This window comes from Mus pahari, chromosome 1, assembly GCF_900095145.1.
Source record: "Mus pahari chromosome 1, PAHARI_EIJ_v1.1, whole genome shotgun sequence".
NCBI lineage: Eukaryota > Metazoa > Chordata > Mammalia > Rodentia > Muridae > Mus > Mus pahari.
Window position 1 is genome coordinate 17,401,551 of NC_034590.1, and position 12,268 is coordinate 17,413,818.

General features: G+C 47.2%; 1 protein-coding gene across 2 annotated transcripts in view; it reads left to right on the plus strand.

Annotated features, from left to right (window-relative positions):
• Positions 1 to 6,267: 6,267 nt before the first annotated feature.
• Izumo2 (IZUMO family member 2) overlaps positions 6,268 to 12,268 on the plus strand; it is a 12,102-nt gene continuing 6,101 nt past the window's right edge. The window contains exons 1-5 of one of the 2 annotated variants that reach the window (XM_029548104.1): positions 6,268 to 6,506; positions 6,588 to 6,662; positions 7,799 to 7,885; positions 8,076 to 8,096; positions 10,607 to 10,687. In XM_029548104.1, coding sequence (XP_029403964.1) covers positions 6,275 to 6,506; positions 6,588 to 6,662; positions 7,799 to 7,885; positions 8,076 to 8,096; positions 10,607 to 10,687 — 496 coding nt within the window. In that variant the 5' untranslated portion in view covers positions 6,268 to 6,274. The remainder of the gene's footprint in view (positions 6,507 to 6,587; positions 6,663 to 7,798; positions 7,886 to 8,075; positions 8,097 to 10,606; positions 10,688 to 12,268) is intronic. The other variant, XM_021221097.2, reaches the window with a different exon arrangement.

The following is a 12,268-nucleotide window of genomic DNA, read 5'->3' on the forward strand; positions in this document are numbered from 1 at the left end:
AAAAAAAAAAAAACTCTACCACTGACCCACGCCCCAGCCCCTCACTTAGGGATTCTAGGCAGGGACTCTACCACTGAACCACGCCCTAGCCCCTTACTGGGAGATTCTAGGCAGGGACTCTACCACTTAGCCACACCCCAGTCTCTCACTGGAGGATTCTAGGCACTGAATCATGGCCATCTTTCTGCCTCAGTCTCCCTGATGCTGGGGTCTAGCTCAGTGTGGGAAATCCTTCAGCCTTCTTTATCGAAATGTAAAATTCTAGGGTGTGATATCAGATGATATTTAACTCATCTATGTTTTACTAAATCACTCTTACTGTAGCCACATCAGAGAAAACAAACCCATTCTGGCCTCATACCTGGATCTGAGAGCTCTGGGTTTAGAAGCTGAGCAAGCTGGGCTTTGTGGCCGTTGTGCAGCTCACTATCCTAAAGGGGGACTTTGATGGCGGAAGAGGAGAAGCAGGCACAAGCCGACAGGCTGGCGTCTCTCTCAGACATCGGTCTCAGGCTTGCTAGTCTGCTGGGTGATCCTGGAACCCACAAGGGCAGGCTGCAGGGAGCCACAGCTAGCTAGCACAGGTCAGGGAGAGAATTTAACTAGCGGGACCGCACTCTACTGGTGACATGGCACAATGACACCCTGGGTGTCCTCCATCATTCCTAAGCTATCCCAATCACATCTAATTCAATTCAGCTGCTCAGGCTCCTGATCTGCTGCTATGCATACAAATAAATGCTAAATTCTGAACCCCAAGATCTGGTTGCCATTCAGACAAAAGAATTCTCACATATGCCAGCCTTTGTTATGAAAAACTTGCTCCCCAATTTAAAGTTAATTGGTTAATAAAAGGCTAGGGCCTGTGACTGGGCAGTGGAGAGAGTAAGGCGGGACTTGAGGATCGAGGGGGGGGGGTCGTCTCAGGAGAGACCACTGGGAGAAGGAGAAGGAAGATGCAGAGGTCTCCGTTGGAGGGGATGGATCAGGAGCATCCTGATAGACTGAGGGAGCAGAGCAGGCAGGGTGAGGCTGACAACGCCACGTAACAAGGGGCACATGGTTTGGATACAGATGAGAAGAGCATTGAAGATGCCCAATCTGGGCTTGTAAATAAAATACAGGTTTGTGTGTCTTTTACACAGGCTGGCTAGAATACATAACTCTTTTACAGTTCACAATATTATAGTAGCTACATCTGTAACTTCAGACTGTTTGCTAGCCACCTTAGTGTTAGGTTTGGGGTGGAAGCCAAGAAAACGTGTTGCGTGTAGCTTTGCTCTGGGAACGGGCTGTGCTACCAGCCCCCACACAGTTTCCCTTGAATCCACGGATAAATGACACAGACACACAGTTGTTCAATTTCAACTCGCCTTCTGACACAATGGTTGGGCTACGATAGTAGGTTTTTCCTGCCTGGAAAAGCTTGCCCTTATTGATATTCTTATCTCCGCACCTCCCACCTGCCCTAACCTTAGTTGGTCAGCTGAACCTAGTCTCTGCTAAACATCCCTGACCACCCGTCTGTAGGAGCGGCCTGTGTGGCCACTCTGTTTCGAGATCTCACGTAACTAGTCAACTTTTCTTCATCAGAAGCACGGTGAACTCTGTCTGTCCTCTCTCATGCTTCTCTCCATTTGCCTCCAGGGGCCCAGAAGTCCCACCAATTCCTCTGCCCAGCAATTGGCTCATAGCTTCTTTACAGATAGATCAAGAACCAATTGGAAAACAGGACCTCAGCATCAGAACTACCCCTACAAAAACTCACTTCAGAGATGGAAGCTTAAAATTAAAGCTTTATTTTCTGAGTGCTCAGGGATGCCTCCCTCCCACTTTGGGATCTGAACTGCATCCCCAAGGGAGACTGCAAAATATATATATATATATATATATATATATATATATATATGTTTGTTTTGTTTTTTAGTTTTTTGAAACAAGGTTTCTCTGTGTAGCCCTGGCTGTCCTGGAACTCACTCTGTAGACCAGGCTGGCCTCGAACGCAGAAATCTGCCTGCCTCTGCCTCCCAAGTGCTGGGATTAAAGGCATGTGCCACCACCGCCCAGCGAGACTGCATAATATTTTTATAGGATGGGAACACAAAGAGAGGGGGAACAGGGTGGTCTGTTGCATTGACCAATCATATTTTCACACAAGGGGGTTGGGCTTTATCCGGGTCACCTGGTTTCAGGGTCCTTGATTCAGCTTTTGCATCCAGGTCCCCTCCTAGACTCTGACCTGGAACATTAGAATGATATGGGAACAAAGGAGTGGGCAAACCGCACGTAGTCAGTTATGTCAAGGCGGGCAGCACATTTGACTTGTGTGCCTTCGTATAGATAACGGGATGAGAGCATCTTCCCTCTTTGCATACCTTAGTGGTCAGCAAATGTGAAATACCCAAAGAAGCGGGATAGGAGTTGGGCTCCAGGCACTGGGAACATGAACTCAGTTTTGAGTCTGCCAGCAAGATGGAACTTGTTTCCAAGATGTCTGGGCTCAGGAAACTGTCCCTAACCTTAGAAAAAGAAAACAAGCCTGGTGCAGAAAATGTCTGTCAACTTAGCCCTTGGGACGCTGAGGCAAGAGGGTTGCTTCACGCCAGCTTGAGCTGTGTAGTGAGTTCCAGGCAAGTCAGGGCTGCAGGGCGAAACCCTAATTCAAGTGAAAGGGGTTTGGACAAGATGGTTCAGTGGGCCACCAAGACTCTGGCCACCAAGACTCAAGAGCTGAGCTTGATCCCCGGGACCCAGGTGGAAGGAGGGGACGGACTTCTCAGATTTGCCCTTTGACCTCCACAGGCATACCTGCCAACATAAAAATAGATAAATGTAATTTTTAAAGAAAGATAAAGTATTTCCTAGGGACATGGCTTACCTGCATGGACTGCTCTGGCAGAAGATCCAGGTTTAATTTCCAGTATCCACATGGCAATTCAAAATCAACTGTGATTCCAGGTCTGCATATCTGACGCCCTCTATTGGCATCCGTGGGCATTGCGTGCATATGGTACACAAGCATACATGCAACTATACACTCATACACAAAAATAAAAGCTTTACAGTTGGGTATGGTAGTGCACAGCTTAAATCACAGCACTCAGGAGGCAAAAGCAAGCGGATCTCTGTGAGTTTGAAGACAGCCTGGTCTACACAGTGAGTTCCAGGAAACCAGAGGTCACATATTGAGACTCAGTCTCAAAAAATATTAGATAAGATAGATAAATAAATAAATAAATAAATATTGTGAAAAGTACTTAGACATTCTCTCTTTCTTCCTCTCTCTCTTGTTTTTCAGGCACTGTTGCTCTGTGCAGTTTTCCCCGCTGTCCTAGAACTCACTCAGAAAACCAGGCTAGCTTCAAACTTAAAATATTCTTAAAACAAATTTACAGCGTGACTTTATTGGGCCACCAGCTCCCAAGTAATGACGCAGAGACCTTTTATATTTTTATGGAATACTTAGCAGACTCTCCACGAGCTCACGGAGTGAATCTAGCCATCTAATAAACCCACGCTATGGCGTGGTAGCTACTTCTTCAGTTGGTCCGGCACCTGCTTCTTTTTCCACAGCTGGCTGGCAAATCTCTCCTCTGTGACTCAAGAATCTCCTCCCTCAGACTCTTTCCCAGAGTTCCTAGCTCTGCCAGGAAGTCCTGCCTATCCTCTCCTCCTTTGCTATAGGCTATACAGCTCTTTATTAAACCAATCAGAGAATGCCTTAGACGGGCAAGGAAGGACAGAGAAATATCTTCACACTAGTGTACAAAAAGATCCTCCCAACACAAATGTCTTAAAACAAATAAAATAAAAAATAGGGAAAAAAAACCCCTCAGGGTCTAGGGGTGCACCTTAGTCAGTAGAGTGCTTGCCGCCATGCTAGGATGCTACACCGCATGTGGAGACCCGCCCTGTAAGCCCACCACTCGGGAAGTGGAGAGGGAGAGCGGGCTGGAAAGAGGGCTCCGCAGATAGGAGCATTCACTGCTTTTGCACCGAAGGTCTCAGTTTGGTTCTCAGCACACACACTGCTCACAGCCACCTGTAACTCCAGCTCCAGGAGGTATGGTGCCCTCTTCTGACCTCTTTGGATACCGCATGCAGGTGGTGCACATAAAGTAACAAAAGTACTTACTTTTAGCCGTGCAGAGCATTCCTTTGATCTGAGCAAATATGGGGCAGAAGCAGGCGCTCTGGGAGTTCTAAGTTTGAGGCTATCTTGGTCTACAGAGTGAGTTTCAGGACAGCCAGAAGTACACAGAGAAACAATGTCAAGGAAGAGAGAGAGAGAGAGAGAGAGAGAGAGAGAGAGAGAGAGAGAGAGAGAGAGAGAGGTGTAAATAAAAATAAGTAGTTTTAAAAACTCAAAAATGTAACATTGGTTCTCAGAATTATTTGAATATATCATGTTCGGAACATTGCCATTGCAATCACTAGGTGCACACAGTAGCCAGCAGAGGGATTGTCATAGCTACTTTGTTTCCTTTGAGTCAGCCCTTCTCTGTGTTCTCAGGACAAGATGTCAGTATGTCACCACACTGTCATGAAAACCTGTGACCCATAGCCTCATTTCTTAACATTCTCACTTGAAGTAGATTCACATATTCCAAGTGTCCCAAACCAAGTTTTATAACACAGAATTTAAGTCTACTTCTTTAAAAAAAAATATTTTTAAGACTGGGCAGTGGTGACACACGCCTTAAATCCCAGTACTTGGGAGGCAGAGGCAAGCAGATCTCTGAGTTCAATACAGACTTAGTTCCAGGACAGCCAGGGCTAAGGCTGACAGAGGCTGACAGAGCAGGACAGAGAAACCATGTCTCAAAAAGACCAAAAAAAAAAAAAAAAAAAATTTTTAAATTATGTGTAGGTGCACATGGGTGTAGTGCCCAGAAAGACCAGAAGAGGGTGTCAGACCCCTGCAAATAGAGCTGCCCTGTGGTGCCCTGTGGGAACCAAATTCAGATTCCCATGCAAGAACACCTGTTACTTTTTCTTTTAATTACATGTTTATTGGGGGAGGGGCACATGACATGGTGAATTTGTGCTCAGAAAGTCACGTTAGAGAGTCAGTTCTGTCCTTCCACAGTATGGGTCCTGGGAGTTGAACTCAGGTCCTTATGCCTAAGTGTTGTAAATCAGGTGCTCCCCCAGCAACTCAGCTTTCTTCAACACCTGCCCCACTGCCAAGGGTGGCCCATCTCCACTGTTGCTACAAGTTGCTTACTTTCCAGTGGGATGTGCACACCCTTTAAAAGGTTTCTCTCAACATCATGTCTCTCTCTGCTGTTTCACAGTATCTCTGTCTCTGTCTCTACCTGTCTGTCTCTGTCTCTGTCTGTCTGTCTGTCTCTCTATATGTGTGTCTCTCTCTCATGGTCCAACTTCTAGAGAGCCCTTCACTCTCCCCCTACACCCCATAATAAAATTCTTGTCTTAGATCTACTACACGGTGTGATCTCTTAGTGGCACAGCTTGGCCCCAACCCTTTCTCTGCTTATCCTAACACTGAGGACCTGCTGAGCCATCTCACTGGCCCCTTGAACTTTTAAAATGGGCTTACAATTAGATAAGGTACTGCACCTTTCATCACCACTGTACCTGTAATCACCACTATCAGGAGGTTGAGACCGGAGGATTGGGAGTTCAACATCATCCTTCGATGAATATAAAGTTCAAGGTCAGCCTGGGCTGTGTGACACACTCTTAGAAGAGAAATAGGGAGAGGGAGGGCTGGAAAAAGGAAGAAGAGAAAAAGAAACTGGGGGTGGAGCTGGGAGTATTTGGGGCAATGAATATGATCAAACTACATTGTATGTGTCTGTGAAATTCTCAAAAAAATTTTTTTTAAAAATTATTCCAAGACAAGGTCTCATTATGTAGCTCTGGCTGTCCTATCACTCACTAATGTAGACCAGGCTGGCCTAGAACTCACAGAGATCTGCCTATCTCTGCCTCCAGAGTCCTGGGATTAAAGATGTACCTGGCTTTGAAAATTAGTAAGATGTTTTAAGAGAGAAAGAGGAAAAAGAAAGAAACGTGGGGAAGAAGAAAGGCAAGAAATTCTGAATTAGTAAATTTAACCTACAGTAAGGCAGGACACTTCAGTCTTTCTCAGCCAGACTTGGGGGTGGGGGTGGGGGTTGGGGGTTGGGGGTTGGGAGGGTTAGAACAGCACCCAGCAGGTGTTCAATAAATATGTTAAGTGACTGCATTCCAGCGCTACACCCAGAGCGTTCTGGGGCCTCCCCTGTGAGGTCACAAAGTCCCCACCATGCCTTTGGCCTTGGCCCTGGTGCTTTTGTGCGGCCTGGGCGGCCCCGGGGCATGGGGCTGCCTGCAGTGCGACCAGTCGGTGCTACTGGAGCTCAGGCAGCTGCGTGAGGCCATCGTCACCAAGCGCTTCCATCTGGAAGGGCTGCAGGCACGCGCGCAGGCCCTGCTGTTGAGCATGGAGGGGCCCTTCTTCAGGGACTATGCAAAGAACGCGTTCGTGGGAAAAGTGGGTGTGTGCTTGGGTGCGTGGGGGAGAGGCCCGGGTAGCTGTGGGCTTTCTGACCTGACACGGCCTCCCTTCTGGTCTGCAGTCGTGGATCAACTGGAAAAAGTGGCGACATCCTTCAAGAACCAAGCCCAGTATATAAAGGCTAACTCTAAGACAGGTGGGAGACCCTTCCGCCACCCCCTGGCCTTCCTTTCCGCGCGCCCGTGCTTCTCCCCTGGGTAGACATGTGTCCTTTGCTGTGACATTTAGCAGGGTTGAGAGGGAGAAAAGCTGAGGCTCAAAGAAGCCAGGTGACCCGTCCAAAGTCACACAGAGTTGAGGACGTATGCGGGACACTCCCATCTCTATAATACCCATCACCAGGTGTGGCCGGCCACACAATCCCGTGTTTCTCAAACACAGCGATTTTTATAAATGGGGTGTTTTGGGCAGTGTCTTGCTGAAAGACTACATTTCCCAGCTTCCTTTGCAGACTACAGAAATCATTTCAGTGGGATAAGAGGAGGCATCCTCCTCTGTAGGCATTCTGGCCATCTACCTCTGCGGTGAATAAACACGGACCCATCTAAGGTCGGACCAAGCCTTTCTTTGTCTCTCTTACAGCTGTCTCTTTTTAAAAAAATTAATCTACCATTTGCAATAATCTTCCACCAGTGAGTGAACCCATGGCCTGTCATCCTAGTAACTCAGGAAGCTGAGGCAGGAGGACCATGACTTTGAATCTCTCTAATTAGAGTTCAAAGCCAACCTCGAAGCTCTTGAGAAGCAGATAAGCAGCTGTTTCTAGGTGCCAGGATCCACGGGAATCAGCCATTATTCAAGCACAAACAAGTCTGCACACATTTTAAGTCTCAAACACTTGGGAACCTTCCAGAATTCAGATTCTTTCTGGACAGTCAGGTCGTTTTTACAAAGAACCGAAATGAAAACCTCTAAAATCTGGAGCACTTCTTAAAATTTTATGTGTATGAGTGTTTTGGGTTTTTCGGGTTTTGATTTTTGGGTTTTTTGTTTGTTTTTTGTTTTGTTTTATTTTGTTTTTCTGCATGTATTATATGCCATTTGTGCATGCAGCACCTGTGAGTGTCAGAAGAGGGCATCAGATCCCCCTGGAACTGGAGTTCCAGGTGTTTGTGAGCCACCCTGTAGGTGCTGGAAACTGAGCCTGCATTCTTTACCAGAGCAGCCAGTGCTCTTAACCACTGAGCCACCTCTGTAGCCCAGGCTGACAATGCTGTAAGCGGTTGGAGGTTTGATGAGGACCTGCACCGACCAGCATCTCTCCCTCCTCAGATGTTCCTCTGCTGGAAGAGCTGGTGAGCTTCAGGGAGCTTGCCATCAAGGAACTAAAGAGAGCATTAAGAGACTATGAAGTGAAAGGTGGTGCCCCTTCTCCCCCACCCAGCTCTTTCCCTCCTAATAGCACCCCTGGGACTCCCATCACCCCATCTTGCTGACATTCCTTCCTCTCCTTCTCCAGGTTTCCCCCTTCTCTCCCTGATCCCTTCCCAATTCAATTCTCAGGCTACCATGTCTGCATGTCACTCATATCAGCTCTCTTCTCTTTCAGCGTGTGACCACAAAACTTGTCGTGAGTTCTAATTTTCCTACCCACCCCGTACCCACACCTGTTCCTCATTCCTCCCAAATCAAACCTCAATACCTTACTCACTTTACCACAAAACCATGAACCCCTCGTCATCAAGGGAGGGTGGTTTGTTGGGAGTGCATGCATGTGCATGTGTGTGCTCACATGGTTGTGTGCATGAATGTTTGTGTAAGCACATGTGTGCATGCATGGGGTCATGCCTGTGCACATGCATGTATGTATGTTCATGTACATTCACAAGCATGTGTATATTTGTTTGTGCATGAATGTCTGTATGTGCCTGCATATGTGTATTACATATAAGTGTTTTTGTGCATGTACAAGTGTGGATATATATGTGCATATGTATGTGGATGCGTGTGTATATGTGCACATATGTGTGTACATGTATGTATATCCCATGAGCATGCATGTACACATGTGTGTGCGCATGGATCCATCATGTTATTTTCTGATATTTAAGTTGTATGAGTGTTTGCATGTATATATGTTATGCACACATGTATGTATGTATGTCACCACATGTGTGCAGTGCCCCGCCCAGAACTAGAGTCACAGATGACTGTGAACCACAAGTGGGGCTGGGATCTGAGAATTAGTAAAAGTTTTGAGCTATTGAGGCATCTCTTCAGCCCCATCCTGGTTTCTGAGCTAGGGTCTCTTGGTGTCATGAAGCTCGCTGACTGGCTGCCCAGCGAGCCCCCGGGGTCTCTGCCTCATCCTCAGAGCTTTGATTACACACACTGCCACTTCCAACTCTTCCCTTCTGAGGAATGAGCTTACAAGGCGGCCATCTTAGCCACTGCACTATCTCTGCCTCACTCTCCCCGCCCCCACCTCCACTGCTTCTTTTTTGACACAAGGTCCCTCTCTGTAACTCAAGTTGACTTGGAACTCGTGGCAGTCCTCCTGCCTCACCCTCAACAGTGCTGGTATCTCATGAGTCACCAAGACGACCTCAGGATGCGTGTTGGGTTTGTTTGTTTGTTTGTTGAGACGGTTTCAGTAGCTTTGGCTGTCCTGAGCTCACTCGGTGGACCAGGCTGGCCTAGAATTCACCAAGATCCTCCTGCCTCTGTCTCCAGGGTGCTGGGGTTAGAGGTGTGCACCCCCCCCAGCTTGTCATTTTGTTTGTTTGTTTTACATTTTATGTTATTAGAGTGTGTGTGTGTGTGTGTGTGTGTGCCACACATGTGGAAGTCAGAGAATAACTTGGTTCTCTCCGTCTTCCCTGTGGGTCCTGGGGATTAAACACAGGTCACCAGTCTTGTTGGCAAACACCTTTACCAGCTGTGCCATCTCTCTGGCTCTTAAAGATTTGCTTTTTGAGGATTAATGAAAATGATTACAGCCTTTGAGCTGGGGCCTCAGGAAATCTGTAACTGTAGGTACCACTGGGTATGTGGCATTTATGCTGGCCTCCGAGACTAGGGAACCACACAGAGAGTTTGGTGGCCTGGAATGACACCCAACACAGTCTTCATCTTCCTTTGATTCAGTAGAGGGCACGAGGGTGTAGCTCACTGCAAGGGGACCCTGGGAAAATCTTCCCGGCTGCACAGGAAGAGGAGGGCTTGGGTGAAGCTGCACCCTGCACTGTGCCACCTTTGTCAGAGGAGGCTCCAGGGCCAAAAGGGACAGATCTAAAAATTAATAAATGTCGAGGCCAACGAGGCGGCTCAGAGGGTAAAGGTGTTTGCTTAAAAATAGAAACAAAAAGACTTGACAACCTGAGTTCTGTCCCACATGATTGGAAGACAGACTTCCACATTGTTCTCTGGTCTCCATTCATGTACGTCTGTGTGAATGAACACGCAGGAAATACATACAATGTTAAATGACAGCAACAAAGAATGTTTAGTTAAATGTCTCCAAAGGGGAAGAGGCATGGCGGGCCCAGATCTACCATAGAAGCTACTGACGGGGTGGCTGAGGCAAAAGAATCACAAGTTTAAGGACAACTTGAGTAACTGAGCAAAATTCTGTCTCAGCATTAAAAAAAAAAAAAAAAAAAAAAAGTGGACTTGCAATGTAGACCAATGGTAAAGCCTCCACCTAGAATCCCCCAGTAAGGGGGCTGGGGGTGTGGCTCAGTGGTAGAGTCCCTGCCTAGAATCTCCCAGTGAGGGGCTAGGGGCATGGCCCAGTGGTAGAGCCCCTGCCTAGAATCCCCCAGTGAGGGGCTGGGGGTGTGGCTCAGTGGTAGAGCCCCTGTCTAATACTCAAGACTGAGTTTAACCCTTAGTACACACAACCCTAAATATTCTGTGATCAGAACATTCAGTCACCTGGCCTATGGAAATTCCATTTAGTCTTTCAAAAACCATTTCTCACATGAACCACAGGCATTTGTTCCACCGAGTGTGCTGGGTAGCAACTCCTGCAACCCTCAGAGGCCTGGGGAACCCCACCTCCTTTCCCCCTTGTTTCCCCCTGTTCTTGCCAGTTCTTGGGGTTTGCTTGTCTCCGCATCTCCCTCTCACCCTGCCCAGACTCGTTCAAAGCGGAGGTCCTGGACTGTTTATATTGCAAGAAAACCACGCCCAAGTGCATCAAGAGAAAGTACTGCTTTGGTAAGCTGCGGGTTTGGGAAAGCCAGGGTAGCATACAAGAGGGAGCCATGCCCCTGCAGCGTGCTTTCAAGGCTCCCCACAGTCTTTGTTTCTGTAGAGTCCTGTTTTAACATTCCCCACAAGCACTTGGGAAGCTGAGGCAGGAGGATCTGTAGTTCAAGGCTAGCCTGAGCTACAGAGTTATGGCTCAGGGATTGGGTAGTAAGGCAGAGAAGTAGATTCCTGAAACTCAGTGGCTAGCCTGGGTGAATTTGTAAAAACCGGGTTCAGTGAGACACCCTGCATCAAAATCAGGGTGGAGAGGGATTAAAGAAGACACCTAACCTCTGGCACAAACAAAAACACACAGACACACACAGACATACACACACACAGACATACACATATAGACACAGACAGACATATACACATACAGACACACACACATACACACATATTCAAATACACACAGACACATACAGACATATACACACACAGAGACACACACACAGACAGACAGACACACAGACATACACACATACAGACACACACACACAGACATACACATATAGACACAGACACAGACATATACACATACAGACACACACACAGATATACACATATAGACACAGACACAGACATACACACATAAAGACACACACACAGACACACATATTCAGATACACACAGACACATACACACAAACAGATATACAGACACACACACACACTGACAGACACACACACACACATGCAGACATACACACAGACACACACACAGACATGCACACACACATTTAAAAGATGCTAAGAAAACAAGGTTTATGTTTGGATATTCTCATATGTGAAAAGCACAGAAAGACCAATCCAGTCACTCAAACATTCTATGCACACCCATATCCTTACAGCAGAGTGGATGGTGCAGACCCACCCTCCTGGCCACCGCTCTGCTATTCCTACTCTATCATGGCTCCCCTCCCTCTCTTCAGGTCTCAGGGCTCACATTACATTGAATTGCAGTTTTCTTCTGCCTGTGTTTCACTCATTTTAGTCTTTGCCATAGAATTTATTCTATTTTTAACAATTTATTTTTACTGGCGTTATAGTTGCGCTCTACATCCAGATCTGCAAGCAGCAGGAAGGGAGAGAGACTCAGAGCTTTGAATGGACTTTATGAATCCTCAAAGCTCATCTCCAGTGACACACTCCTCTAAGGACGCCACACCTCCTATTCCTTTCAAACAGTGCCACTCTATGATGACCAAGTATTTTATGAGCCTGTGGGGACCATTCTTACTCAGACACCACAGTCTTTAAGAAAGAACCACGGGTATCTGCTTCTCCCACACAGTACACATTGTCTCCTATAACCACAATGGTCTCTTGATAACAGAGAAGTCCCCTGTGTGCGCATGTGGCCTGTGCGAACATGTGACTGTGGAGAGGAAGAGGCACCAGGTATCCCCTCTGTGTCTCCCCAACATTGCTCCCTTGAAAGAGGATCTCTCGCTGGATCTGGAGCCTGACTGGTAGCCAAGAAGTCGCAGCCATCTTTCTGTCTCAGCCTCCCACAGCCCTGGGGTTAGAACATGTGTATAACTGT